At 37.8% G+C, this 13,190-nt stretch overlaps 1 protein-coding gene across 2 annotated transcripts; it reads right to left on the bottom strand.

Annotated features, from left to right (window-relative positions):
• Window positions 1-260: 260 nt before the first annotated feature.
• On the bottom strand, window positions 261-13,098 carry LOC110807046 (uncharacterized). 2 transcript variants are annotated; one of them, XM_088207052.1, is made up of 20 exons: window positions 12,699-13,098; window positions 11,117-11,780; window positions 10,936-11,024; window positions 10,723-10,821; window positions 9,607-10,291; window positions 8,396-9,493; window positions 8,175-8,295; window positions 5,343-7,156; window positions 4,501-4,639; window positions 4,219-4,339; window positions 4,041-4,124; window positions 3,375-3,842; window positions 2,871-2,966; window positions 2,475-2,639; window positions 2,160-2,336; window positions 1,685-1,798; window positions 1,424-1,606; window positions 1,253-1,297; window positions 576-729; window positions 261-434 (listed from the first exon to the last, which is right to left on the bottom strand). In XM_088207052.1, the coding sequence occupies exons 1-19, from the start codon at window positions 12,789-12,791 to the stop codon at window positions 595-597; spliced, it is 6,390 nt and encodes a 2,129-aa protein (XP_088063178.1). In that variant the 5' UTR covers window positions 12,792-13,098; the 3' UTR covers window positions 261-434; window positions 576-594. The 2 variants fall into 2 exon arrangements, with proteins under 2 accessions (XP_088063178.1, XP_088063177.1); XM_088207051.1 differs by having other exon boundaries at window positions 261-729.
• Between the last annotated feature and the right edge of the window lie 92 nt (window positions 13,099-13,190).

Raw genomic sequence — 13,190 nt, 5'->3', positions numbered from 1 at the left:
AATTTTCATTTTATCTCCATAGTAAAACTTTAGTCTCTAAATAATAATTACAACGTTTTTTATTTAATGAAATCCCCACCCTCATTAAATTCTTTTGTGCCAGAGGTTCTGATTGCGTAAGAAAAAATTGATTCCTACTACGGAAGCTAGGAAGTAAATATTAACTGAGAATCAAACAGGAACTGAACCAAATGAGCGGTAAATATTATATATCTTATGCACAACAGCTTATATATATACATACATACGTAAAAGATAACTAGAAATCAAAAGATCAATAGTGATTTATTCGAACATCCATGCGAAAAATCCATAAGCAACGCATTGAAAATGAATATAGATTAACCCGTCTAAGTAGAAATTTCCATGGGAACAATTGTGAAACATTAACACCTACAAATCTGCCTCACTGAAACCAACGCTATTCCAGATACCTACAAGGAGGACCAAAAAAATGGCAGCTTTTGCATGTATATATACATAGTATGGAAATATATTCCAAGTTCCACATGAACAAAATGACAATATATGGGATTAACGATGCTACCACAAAAGAATTATTTTCTTTTACTTACATAAAAGTAGACCTGATCATCAGTTCAGGTAACGCCGGCAGTTCTTTGAATTACAGAAACACGGTATCTTCTTGCCTTCATCCTCATGGTTAAAGTGATAATCATATGTTATTTCTTCTCCTGGGTATATGTCTCTCTCTGCGAAAAAGACAACCTGCAATGCTGAATTGAATGATCAAGACGATTCTGCTTTTGGGACTGGATAAACGTCAGTTAACATGAAATTCTATTTGGTTTCAGCTAATCAATAATGAAAAAAAGGTGCTTGCTCAGAGCACGTAAACCTTGATGGCCAGTTTGTTAATTTTTCTCTCAATTTCTAATTTAATTTATAGTTCTAATTTTTATTAGTCTTGATGGACATAATATTTGAGCATATACTAGCTAATATGAAGACTATAATTAAAATTTAATTGGAATTAAATAAGAAATGAACCAACAAGAACCTCAGGAATTGAATTGGTTTTTGGGTTAGGGATTGTGGTTTACATAAAGGCATTACACCAATGACTAATGAGGGTAACGAGACCTGCCACTAAATCAATTATATGAGAGAATACAGAGAAGGCCAAGAAAATATCGTAGCTAAAAACAACCATTCTACTTTGAAAGGCAAATACAAAGAACCAACCAACTCTTACAAATATATGGAGACTCATAGGTGAACTTCGAGTTACCTTTTTTTCATTCCTCACTGATATCACTTTGGCGACGCAGTTCGGCTGGTCAAAGAAATTAAGAACTAAGTTAGAAATCAAAGCATTAGAATCAAAAATCCTGCTATTAAAACATATTATCTCATTTCTAGCTTTAAACAAACTGTCCCTGAATGCAAGTGAGAAAATTACCAAGCATGAATGGTTGACAAAGCGAGCAATTCCCCCTTTGAGGGTTGCATCAATTATATGCTCTGTGTCTATCCTGAAAAAGTAGCAAGCACTTTTGTACTGCAGTTTTCGTCCAGACTGATATTCAATTTCCCTCTTGTCAGCCACACGCAGTCCCACAATCTCCCCAACATACTCAACCACCTAATGGAACATGAGTAAATCAAATTTAAAGATCATGATCAACATTTTATCTTGATAGCTGAAAGGACAGGTTCAGACCATTTCGCCTCGGGAAATGAACCGAGATGTATAAAGACCTAGAGCATGTATGCCAGACTTGTAAACAACCAAATGCTTCCAACCCCTTGCCTGTTTATAGCGGACATATTCTTTCTGCAAGTAATACAAAACTCAGTTGTACAGCAACACAAATATAGCATGGACTAATTTTATCATCTGGAAAATTCTTAACAGACGGATGATCCATGCTTCCTTTAGCAATCAGAAAGAATTCAGAACTATCCGGTAAGAAGAAAGAACTGGAATATAGGACTTTTGACTGCTTCTCCAGCAATGTCTAACATGGCTTTGTTAAAACAATAGCAGATTAACAAAATAATTGATCCATGTCAGGATTTTTAGAGAGAGTTGCAGCTTTTATTAAATTACATTTTTCTAACCTTTGTATGGATCTTTTTCTTTCACCCATAGTTGAAAAAAATGGCATACTTGTTAAGTTGCAACAGGAACTTACCCGACAATCATACTCAACAGTTGTTGGAAGCTTCGAAAGCCACTGTGTGCATGACTTCTGTCCATTGATGTGAATCCAAGCATTTAACTGCTCCTGGGGAACAAAGCACCCGCCTTTTCCTCTTGATTCACCATAAAGGTTATGCGAAAAGCCATCTCGTTTGCGGCCCTTGTAACCCTAGTTAAAATGATCACAAGACAGTGCCTCAGTTCTCTGCAGAATTTTGACCACCCGCAAAAAGGGGGGGGGGGGTGGGGGGGGAGGGGGAGGGGGAGGAGGAGGAGAGAGGAGAAAGACTTTTAATCAGCAAAGCACCTCAGTCCTAGCACAGGTTGATTCTCTTTCCACCATACAATCCATTTTAGTAGCTGAAGAATTGCCACCAGATTTAGATTTGGGAAAAGTGGCATGAAGTCCACATCGTCCATAAAAACCAAGTTTTTCACTGTCAACACCTTCAACCTCACTTTGCAACAGACCCTGAAACCAAAATCCCATGCATTTGTGAAAATACATTCCTTGAAGATCCATATTGTTGATAACTACCATGAACACATAAAGCTTTTTGTTTAACAGCAAAAAGCTTTATCATTGAGGACAAAAATGGACAAGAAGTCTAGGCTTTCTGCTATTAATAACCACAAGGAGCATTCCCACCATATAAAATAAATGTAGAGTCACTAAAGTTTCAGAGATTTTCGGGGCAGCAACCTTTTGGTGAGCACACCAAGGATGGAAATAAACAGAGCAATTCATAACCCTGCACCGAATACAAGAGCCACCTGGTCGATCACAGAATGAGCAAACCTGGGAAAAGAAAAACATCAATTACAGCTCACACTACCCATAAAAGCACAGATATTGGGCAGCCAATCTTATTTCTACAAAACAATTCTTAAAGACATCTCAAGACAATGAAATTATCAAAATAAAATAAAATACATATGCAATACTGTTGAGTACTTTATAGCTCTTTATAAGAGTAATAAATTACTTATCAAATTCTAATTGACTCTTACTAACTGAAATTTAAAAATTTTGATATTCATCTGTGAATTATCACACATGTAAGGTTATATTAACATGTATCATATCGCCAAAAATTAGAATGTTAATGTTTGGTTATGCATCATATACACTTGTAGACGAAACACAAGGTAAGTTCATATGTAGAACCTGGATAAATTATTCAGTGAATTGAATTCCAGTACATACCGCATTTCGTCTGGGCCGGTAAGCACCAGATACATCAAATGTGCTCATAGTGTCAACATTTGGGCATCGTGTCCCAGGAGTCCAGAGTCCACAAACCATATGTACCCATTGCTTTACATTTGAATCCAGCACTCCAGCTGTAATGCTATTATGTATCTTCAAGTTCTTGACACGTGATGGGGAACTCCAAATAGTATTCAACTGCTTCTGTAAATCAATTTTCCACACAGCAGTAGCAGATGGCTCAATATTTGCAGGTCTTAGAGTAGGAAATGAATCATCTTCAAATGAATATTCTGCAGATTGCAACATAGTAAGATCATCCTGCAAAAGTTCAGTGCAAGAAATTGGATTCTTCGGCCTGCATTCAGCATCAAGGTTCCAAGCTTTCAGAAGGCTTTTCACAATTATGCGACTTCGCAGTGCCCTAGTCATTGCACCACCACCATAACCGCAAAGAACACACACCTTGATTGACAAGAATATAAACATGCATTAGAACACCAAAAATATGAAACAACAAAAAACTACCTTAACCTAAGCATCTGCACAAATAGATAGAGACATCACATATGCACATAGACCATCTGCATGACAATTTCTTTTTTCAAGAAAAAAAAAACATTCAAAAACCTCCCAGTACTTTTTATAAGCTACAATTCTTACAACATCTTTAGAATTAGTCCTGCATGGCCTGCAACACCAATGCCCTTTTGGTACTTTGAGAACACCATAGCAAGCCTGATGCACCTGCATATCACCACAACAGTGACCAGTATAGAGAATCCTAAAGGAGAAAACATAGAAAGAAGCTTGAACAGAGTATAATATACATGCAACGTACCTTAATTAGACAAAGACTGCACTCCAATAAACAGTTGAATTCATCTTTATTTGAACTTCCACAAACACAGCAAGATGCATCTGAATCAGTACTAGGCAGACACCTGCTGTCTGGAATAGTTCTGTAGAAAACTCAAAGGTAAAAGTTACACAAAAATGAACTCTTAGTCAGAAATGTGGCGTACCAGAACTTTCCCAGCACGAACCAAACTTCCTGGTTCTGTTGGAAGAGTGTACTCAAGAAGAAAATCAACTATCAGTAAAAATCAATTTTTGGACTTACTTTTCCCCATTGATTTTGCAATATCTCTGTTCATGAAATTTACCGTTATCAGCAATCTTTGAAAATTTGTCCACTTCCATTTTTGGCATGCATTTCGAGATCTTCATATGGGAAAAGGTTTCAGAACCAGAATTTGTTCCTGATAGTTGAGTATATAAATTATGTAAAGACAAACGGAAAAAAAAAAAGATTGAGGAGTATCTAGAGAAAATTATTAATAGTCATGCATACATATGGCAATTAATTAAAGAAAACCAGATTTATTCACAAAACATCAAGAGACTGCTGCTTGTGAACAAGATACTTGTACAGTTCACAGGACACAGGCTGTCCACATTGCAGACTTAAACAAGTCACAATATGTGACAGTTTTTTTTTTTGAAATAAATATATGACAAAGTTTTGATACACATGCATCTATACAATAGGAATTATATGTGTATAGATATATATATATATTAAAGAAAAGGTATACACATGCATCTATACAATAGGAATTATATGTGTATAGATATATATATATTAAAGAAAAGGTATAATATTTATTTAACAAACACCAAGAGGGTACTGCTTGTGAACAAGACACTGGTACAGTTTGCAGGATACAAGTTGTCAGCATTGCACACTTAACCAAGTCATTATATATGAACTGTTAATCTACAATATAAACATGTGGCTGAAGGTGAATAATTGAACTCCAATTTAAGGATTTTCTGAGTAAAAAATCAGTATTATATAAAAATCAAAATAATGCAAAATTTTCTAGTCTACATAAACTCAGCTTAAAAATATGCATGTTGGATGACTTGGAAACAGCAGAAACAAAAAGTAAATATGTTTACCTTTGACTGCCAGTTCATAAAGGCTGCGCTTCCGAGTTTCCTTAATTGCAGGCCTTGATTTAGTATTTTGATTACCATGCAAAGCAGCAAAATTTTCCTTGCTTTGATCTTCTTTCCCTCCAGATACGGACAAATCATCAGCAAGTTCCTTGTTGCCTACACTATCTTCTTCAATAGAATGTTGAAGACTCATCTCACAACTAAATGTAGTACCCTGGGTTTTCTGTTCTTCCTCTTTTTTCAAACTCGATAGTCCATCAAAGCACGCATAGCTTTTGCCTAAGCGTCTCTTCTTAAACTCCATAGTAGAAGTCCGTTCAGGTTTGTAACCATTGGGAAGCGTATATCTTGGGGCAGTTTTAAGAATTCTCTTAAGAGAAACATACTTTGTTTTCCTCAAAGCATTTTCAGCAGGTTTTTCACTAGATATTTCACCATACTTTCCACAAACTACAGGCCTTGGCTTATCATGACAAGCATTTGCCTGATGACTGCAAGAGGGCTTCACACTGCCCACACGATTTTCTTCTTGTATCTCCCACTTCCCAAAAGACTCGGAATTCTGAGCCGGTCCTACCTTCTTTTTGCCAGAAACTGGAATGATCTTCTGAAAGTTGGTATCACCATTTGATCCTAATTGGTAGTCATCTCCCATCTCCTGCTCATCATAAATCTTATGCAAGTTTCTTTTTCTGCATCCCATTTTCGCTGAAGAGAGCACAGACTTCCTATTTTTAGGACTAGATTGAATTGAAGCGGCAAAAGCTGTAAATGGATCTTGGCCAGAAGGTAAAAACATCTGCTTACCTTTAGATGAGCAAGTTAGTTGCTCAACAGCGTGAGAACTTTTTGGATATTCATCATCATGTATTGCTAGATCTATGCGAGGAGCCGATGAATCCAGCATCTTCAGTTTTACTGATTTTTTTCTTTTCCCAGTTTTCAAGTGCGTCTTAAATGTTTTTAAACAACTATTCTTATGAATTGGAATCTCAGAATGAATTTGGTTTCGCCCTTTCTTCCAAGTCAGAGAATCTATGAGCTTAAGCTCATCAAGAAGAGTACGGGATGACTGATTATTGAAAACTCTGGAGGACACTCCTCTTGTGTTAGTTTTACAAGTAGCAGTATGGAGCTCATCATTTCTTTCACTTTCAAGACAATCATCTGATGACCAGCATTTATCAATACCTGATCCTTCATCAACTATGACATCATTTTTGTATCCAGAATCCCCACCATCAGCAGTCGAAGAATCTATGTTGTTAACCTCAACTGATGCCTCAGTAATAGCAGGAGCAGAAGATCCAGAAGATATGTTAGAAGTCTCTTGCTCTTTCAAGGCATCAGATATCTGTGCAACTCCAGTAAGGCATACAGAACAAGGATCTCTAAGCTTACCCTCATCACGTGCTGCCCCATTCAACACATCAGCTGACTGGTCAATACACTCTATATCACAGGCCCTTTTCTGCCAGCTTGGCACATCCTTCCATTGAGATGCACAGCAAACATTTCCATTAGTTAATTTTTCATTCAATTTCGCCTGTTGGTCCAATAAAGAACTATTTTCCTTAAGAGCAATACCATTTGGAGCAAATTCAGGAGCAACTAAGGAAGATGGTCCACACTTGACAATTCCCGTCTGCTGCTTTGAGCAGTTAGAAGAGCTCCCAACTCTTGGAAAACAGTTTCCTCTCAAACATTTTGTGCAGGCAGCACAGCCACAGTTTCCATGGAAATACATACAAGGTAACCTCTGACAATATTTTTCACAATCACCTGATTGATTGATATTTTCTTTTCTACCAAGTCTAGAACAGTCAAATATCAAAAAACAAATCTTAATAATAAAGTTAAAGAAAACTAAAATAAAATAAAAACTTAAGGTAAGCTATAAGTTAAGAGCTTACTACAGATGAACCAACATAAAAACAACACAATTACAAAATACATGCCAGAAAAATACAAAACTTTTAATAGAATTAGCATAGCTCAGGAATAACATAAACTTTTAATGTGGTCTAATTCTGTCAAGTTTAGCACATCTTTTTTGAATTTGTTTACCAACATTTTGAACAGAAAAGCCTTTACACATGCATTAACTTCCAAATAGATTAAATGCCAGTTCTAGTTACAGCTTGCATTGCAAACTGTACCTTGGCACAAAAAAGTAAATAAAATGATTCACAGTTTTAAACAATAAGAATTTGACCAGTCAGGCCATAGAAACATGGGAAAAATTCCTGATCCTTTTTTTTCCCCAGTTTTCTATAACAAACACAATTTTGCAACATAGAAAACACAGAAGAAATATTTAGGACAAAAGATACAGTGTTGTCTGCAGAGAGATTGGAACATGGAGGTATTGAGAAACTATTACCAGTCCATGCATGTCAAAAAGAATGTGCAGCACTAGTAACACCTGGCGAAGCCCAAAACTGGAGGCTTGAAAAAAACTGCATTGATCATATCTATGACAGCATTCTAAGCAAACGCAAGTATTGTAATTTTTATTACAAGTTTTACTTGCATAACTGCGCAGTAAATTCAGCTTAAGTTGCCGTCAATGTAAATTCAGCCAAAATCAAATAATATCAAGATTGGATATGCAGCCATCCAAAGAGATATTCGGAAAATCCAGAAATGCCATCATCCCAATTGGTTCTTTCTTAAGAGTCTTTTTGGAACAATGACATCTCAAGCCAAGGAAACGGTAACAAACAAGCAGATAAGCAGAGTAACCACAAAATTAAGTCCAGTTCCAAAGATAATATACTGCAGTAACATATATAAACTTCGAACTCTAACCAGTTAAACTACTTAACTAACCTCAATTCATCCTGCTTATTTAGAAGAGGATTCCAGGAAAATGGAGCAGACATGTACTTCTCCATGGCACACAAAGAAATTCCATGGGTCATAGATGAGATATTGTACCAGTCATTGAGACCTGGAATAACATAGTTATCCCAAGAGATTATGAAATTTCATAAAATAACCAAAAAACTAAAATAGAATTGCATGGACATTAGGGGAATAAAATAACTTGCCTCTATCAGGGGCTTGTTTATTTGAATCACCAGCGACACTAGTAGCACCAGATGGAAGTGATGTTCCAGTAACTACCGAAACACTCTGCTTACTGCTAAGATCAGGACCAAACCTTTGTTCTCCAGATGCAGACAGATCTATGAGAGAATGAAGCATTTTGACATCAGAAGGCCGACCACACTTCTCAGGCTCTTGATTAGCTCCAAGTGAAGATATTGCGTGGTGTTGCTTTGACAACTCCAAGATCTGCCTTAATGCAAGTAATCTCATGTTGTCATCAAGCAAATAAGAGTTTACACCCATACTCTCTTGTCTCAACAAAGCAGGAGCAAGAACTGGTGCAGAAGTTGAAATTGCAGAAGGGAAACTCATCGAGACAGCTGGTGCTTGCAACATTCGCGAGGACGAAGCCATGGATCTAAGAGCAATGTGATCGGATTGCTCTCTATCTACATGATTAGGATTTTTTGCAGGATAATTAAATAAGTTTCTGGTATCAAAAGCATCTGGATGTACATTAGATGTCTGACAGGAATAATAGTCCTTGTCCTGCACCACTGAAAAACCGGGATCAATGCTTCTGCCCATATGTCCAATTGAAGAAGATGGATTTTCCATCTGCTTATGAACTTTAAATGCTGAATCTGTCACAGCATTAGAGTCATCGGAAACACATCCCAGTACATTACCTTTGTCCATCAGTCTGAAGAAATCCAGATCAGGAAGATTAAATTGCCTTTCTAGAACAGTACTAACATTAGAGGGGACATTAATCGAATCAGACTTTCCAGTATGAGATTCAAAATGCAGCATTCTAGGAATAACATGTTCACTCATATTGACTGCAACATTGGTATCTTTAGAGTGTGCATAATCCTCAGGTGGCATATTATTGAGAGTTACTAGTGGAACCCCTGAACTCTTGATGGCATTGCCTCCCAATTTTTCTAGTTTAGAATCATCAATAGGATTAGTTGCTCCTAATACATAGCAGCCAGGGTTCACCTGACCTACTTCCCTCGTTGTGGGGTGATAGGACATACCATCACCATGGTAAAGCTGTTGCTTGGTTTCCCCCTTTTCCCCATAATTACCACCTGCACCATTCAGGAGAAGATCATAAATGCTTACTCAACAAAGGGTAAAGTAGATGAAAGCAAGAATATTGGATACTCTAAGGAAAAAGCCGAGGGGAAAAAAGATCACCCACCTTTATGAATCATCTGCTCCAGATAATGTGACTTTGGAGGAGAAATGAGTGTGTTTAAATGCCTTTGTCCAATAACTGATCGAGACAAACTTCCCGAAGTTTGACTCTGCTGATATGGTTGCCCAAGCTTCAACTCTATGTTTGACGAAGTAACATCAGTTTCTGTAATCACAACACTGTTTACATTGTCAACTCTTCTAACATCGTTAGGTCTAGTAGGGACCCTAAGATTCTGCGAAGTATGTTCTAAACCTGTTGGATTTCCAGTCTTTAGGATAGAGTTCATAGGGGCATATGTAGACTTATCTGCTCCTCTACCAACAAATTTTGACACAGTTGACAACCTAGACATAATTATCTGGTCATCACCCATAGCACATAGACTGCTTTGTGGCATGCTACTCACACCCTTGGAAGGAAAGTTATTACAATCCTGAACATTTCTTTGTTGTTTATTATGCAAGGTATCCGTGACAAGAGTCTGCCCTGGCTCAAGGATCTTTGGAGACACGATATTATCTTGAGGCTGTGCAGATATCAATGAACCTCCTGGCGAACCAACTGGCTTTGTCAAGTCAGAAACATTAGATCTGCTCAGCACAGTTGCCCTAGACTTCAGCAAACTAGCAGATGCTGACAATCCTTCAGGCCAGTCCCATCCACCATGATCTTCCAGAACCCTGATCTAAAGTCATCATAGAAAACGTCACCATCCAGTGTTCTCGTTGCTTCAAACACATGCCAATAAGAAATACAGCTCTCAATTCCAAAGGTAAAGAAAGCAAAAACTAATTACATTTTTAGTAACATCATTATCTTGAGAACCTTCGTGCACTACTGACCAATCAATACACCTTTACGGGGCATGGACACACAAAACAAAGACGATAACATTTGAATCTTGATTGATCCAGGGAAAAGACGTGTTGCTTGACATATACTTTTGCTAAAGCATTAAACCTTTACTGAATACTCTTATGAAGCAAAATATATTAGTCAAAAATGAATTTTGGAACATTATATTAAAAATATTGTGAGTTAGCATCTAAAGAAAAAGAGACGAAACCCCTATGTACTTGAACGAACCCTATGCCTAAGAAAATATGAGGATCTTACCCCAAACTTCTGAAAGTAGAGCTTACGCCACTGAGCAATAGTTTCGCCACTCTCCATACGTACAGCATCGCCAGGGTTAATGCCTAAAAATCCTGAATGCTGGAAAACGTAGTACTATAAGCACAATCACATGCTTACTGCGTCACACTTGTAAAAGACAGCAAGAAGACTATTTGTTGCACAGAATCAATGTTTGACATAAGCAGAAATTACCTCACAAAATTTGGCAACAGACATGTGGAAGAAATGGCATGAACAAATTATACCAAGAAATCCAATATTGCTGAGAAGTAGATATCCACCTTTTCAATGAATCAAAATAACAATGAGGATAAGATGATAAGAAATACGGTTATTTTTTATAAGCACGGATCAAGATGCACCAAGCACTCACTAGTATTCAAGCAAAAGACACGAGGGCAACCACCCAAAAGATTCGATAACTGCTCGGGAGCAGAAGATATTGGTAGTGCTTGAGTATTTGTCCCATGGAACTTCTCAGAAGTTGCAGTACTTGTACCAAACAATTCGCCTTTCAGAGAAAAATTCCTCGTTTTCTCGTTACCATGAACTAATTGCTGAATGACACCCTGGGAGAGGTCCAAACTCTGAAAATTTAAGTTAGCAGCCTGACTGCTCTGCAAGACAGAATCATCAGTATCACTGGACCTCCCCACTTCTCGGGGCAAAACAGGAGGACAAACATTTGCTCCATTTCGAAGATTTCCATTGCTTAGATTTTCTGGGAGTATCCCACAAGACATCAGTTGAATCCCAGTTACAAAGGCATTAACAGGGACACTGGAGCTATTGATAGAAACCCTGCTGGAGGTGTGGGATTCCTTCAGATTTGATAAGTCCTGATAATCACATTGCAACAGTGATGATGGCCCAGATAAGAGAGCCAGGAAGGAACTCCCTAAATCAGAATGACCTGACCCGTAAGTACTTGAGTTCAGAGTACCGGGAACCAAGGGATCTTGCATCCTACCATGCACAGTTGATCTTGAATCTTGTGCAAAATATGAATAGAAATGGGTATCTGGATTCATCTCCACCTGCATTCAGATTTTAAAAGAGTGATGGTCTAGCATAAAAAAGAAAACATATTCTGGGGCCAAAGATTAGAACAATAGTGCATCTGCACGTTCCAATTTAATGAAATCATACCAAGAAAAAGAGAACACGCATGCAAAATACAACAATCTCATATGAGCAGATTGGCATATATTATTCATTGTGGAATTTTTTTTTTCTCTACTTTTGTAAGGATTAGCATTACCTTCCCCCTCACTCCGGAGTACAAAAATAATGTAAGCCCTAGTTCCTTGAGCAAAAAGCTAAGAGAATATTAAGCAAAAAAACAGATTACCCGTAAGTTTCAAAAATGGGATTAAAGAAAATGAACCTCCCCAAACTTAATACAAACGCGTCAACACACTGATGGACGGTCCCCAATCTGTGGAACACAGTACATGCAGATTCTAAAGCCTGGCATTCAATGACGCGACCAAGGGAATTCTCTTCAATATGATACTACAGCATTGATTCGCATATAGCACTACATTATGGCACTTAACTTTGTTCTGCTAGATTTATGGCTTTACGCAACCCACCGGTACAAAGACGCACAAACAAGTTCCCACTTGAAAAGCACCAGGAGAAAAAGTGTAACGATAAAGCAGAAGATGTTAGCCCAATGGCAATACAGCCCCAACCTTATCCAATTCCACAGTTACCCAAACGATTATATCATCTCATCCATTTGGCACCCGAAATTTCTGTATACAATGCGGAATGAATATCCGTAACGAGAACCAAACTCAAACAAAACCGTGAGATTTTCCGCAGGCTGATTATCTCAATCGCGTGTTAATAAAACAAGCCAGTATCTCCTCACTTGTACACGCATGAAACGATAAAAGCAATGCCTCCAAAACAAACATTTACAACGAAGAAAAAGTAAATAAAATCACCTGATTCTGAGGCTCTCGTGATGCCGACGAGCCTACCGGTAGTACCGATGACTGCAATGCTGAACCGCATTTCATCTGCCACGAACTCTCCATCTGTTAATCCTCTCAAATACCTAACCCTCCTCCATCAAAATCACCGGATTTCTCACCAAGAAACAAGCTGGAAATATAAATAACAGAAACTCCCAGCGATCATCAATGACCTTCACGAAAAGCCATTAGAGAGGGAAGTGGAGAGATTTTCTTAGCAACGGATGAGCCCTAAATCTGCAGATTCAGTGTGATCAGAGAGAGAGAGAGAGAGAGAGAGAGGTCTTGGAAGAGAAACCTGAGGATACTGAGAAAAAAAAGAGAGCAAGGGGTGGCTTTACGGGAGAAAGAGAGAGAGAGAGAGAGAGAGAGAGAGAGAGAGAGAGAGAGAGAGAGAGAGTGATGAAAGCATCTGAAATGAATTTCTTCGAGGCGACGGTTGACCATACACTGACGCGTTGA

Source organism: Carica papaya, chromosome 7 (assembly GCF_054855325.1).
Source record: "Carica papaya isolate Zhongbai chromosome 7, ASM5485532v1, whole genome shotgun sequence".
In the NCBI taxonomy this organism is placed as follows: Eukaryota; Viridiplantae; Streptophyta; class Magnoliopsida; order Brassicales; family Caricaceae; genus Carica; species Carica papaya.
The sequence above is the reverse complement of the archived record's forward strand: the minus strand, read 5'-3'. Positions and strand labels throughout refer to the sequence as shown.

Coding starts and splice junctions, on each gene's coding strand:
- LOC110807046 (XM_088207051.1), bottom strand. CDS start 12,791: ATGGAGAGTTCGTGGCAGATGAAATGCGGTTCAGCATTGCAGTCATCG. Junction 11,781..12,698: donor CACGAGAGCCTCAGAATCAG/GTGATTTTATTT, acceptor ATCTGAATGCAG/GTGGAGATGAATCCAGATAC. Junction 10,822..10,935: donor CTGTTGCCAAATTTTGTGAG/GTAATTTCTGCT, acceptor TACGTTTTCCAG/CATTCAGGATTTTTAGGCAT.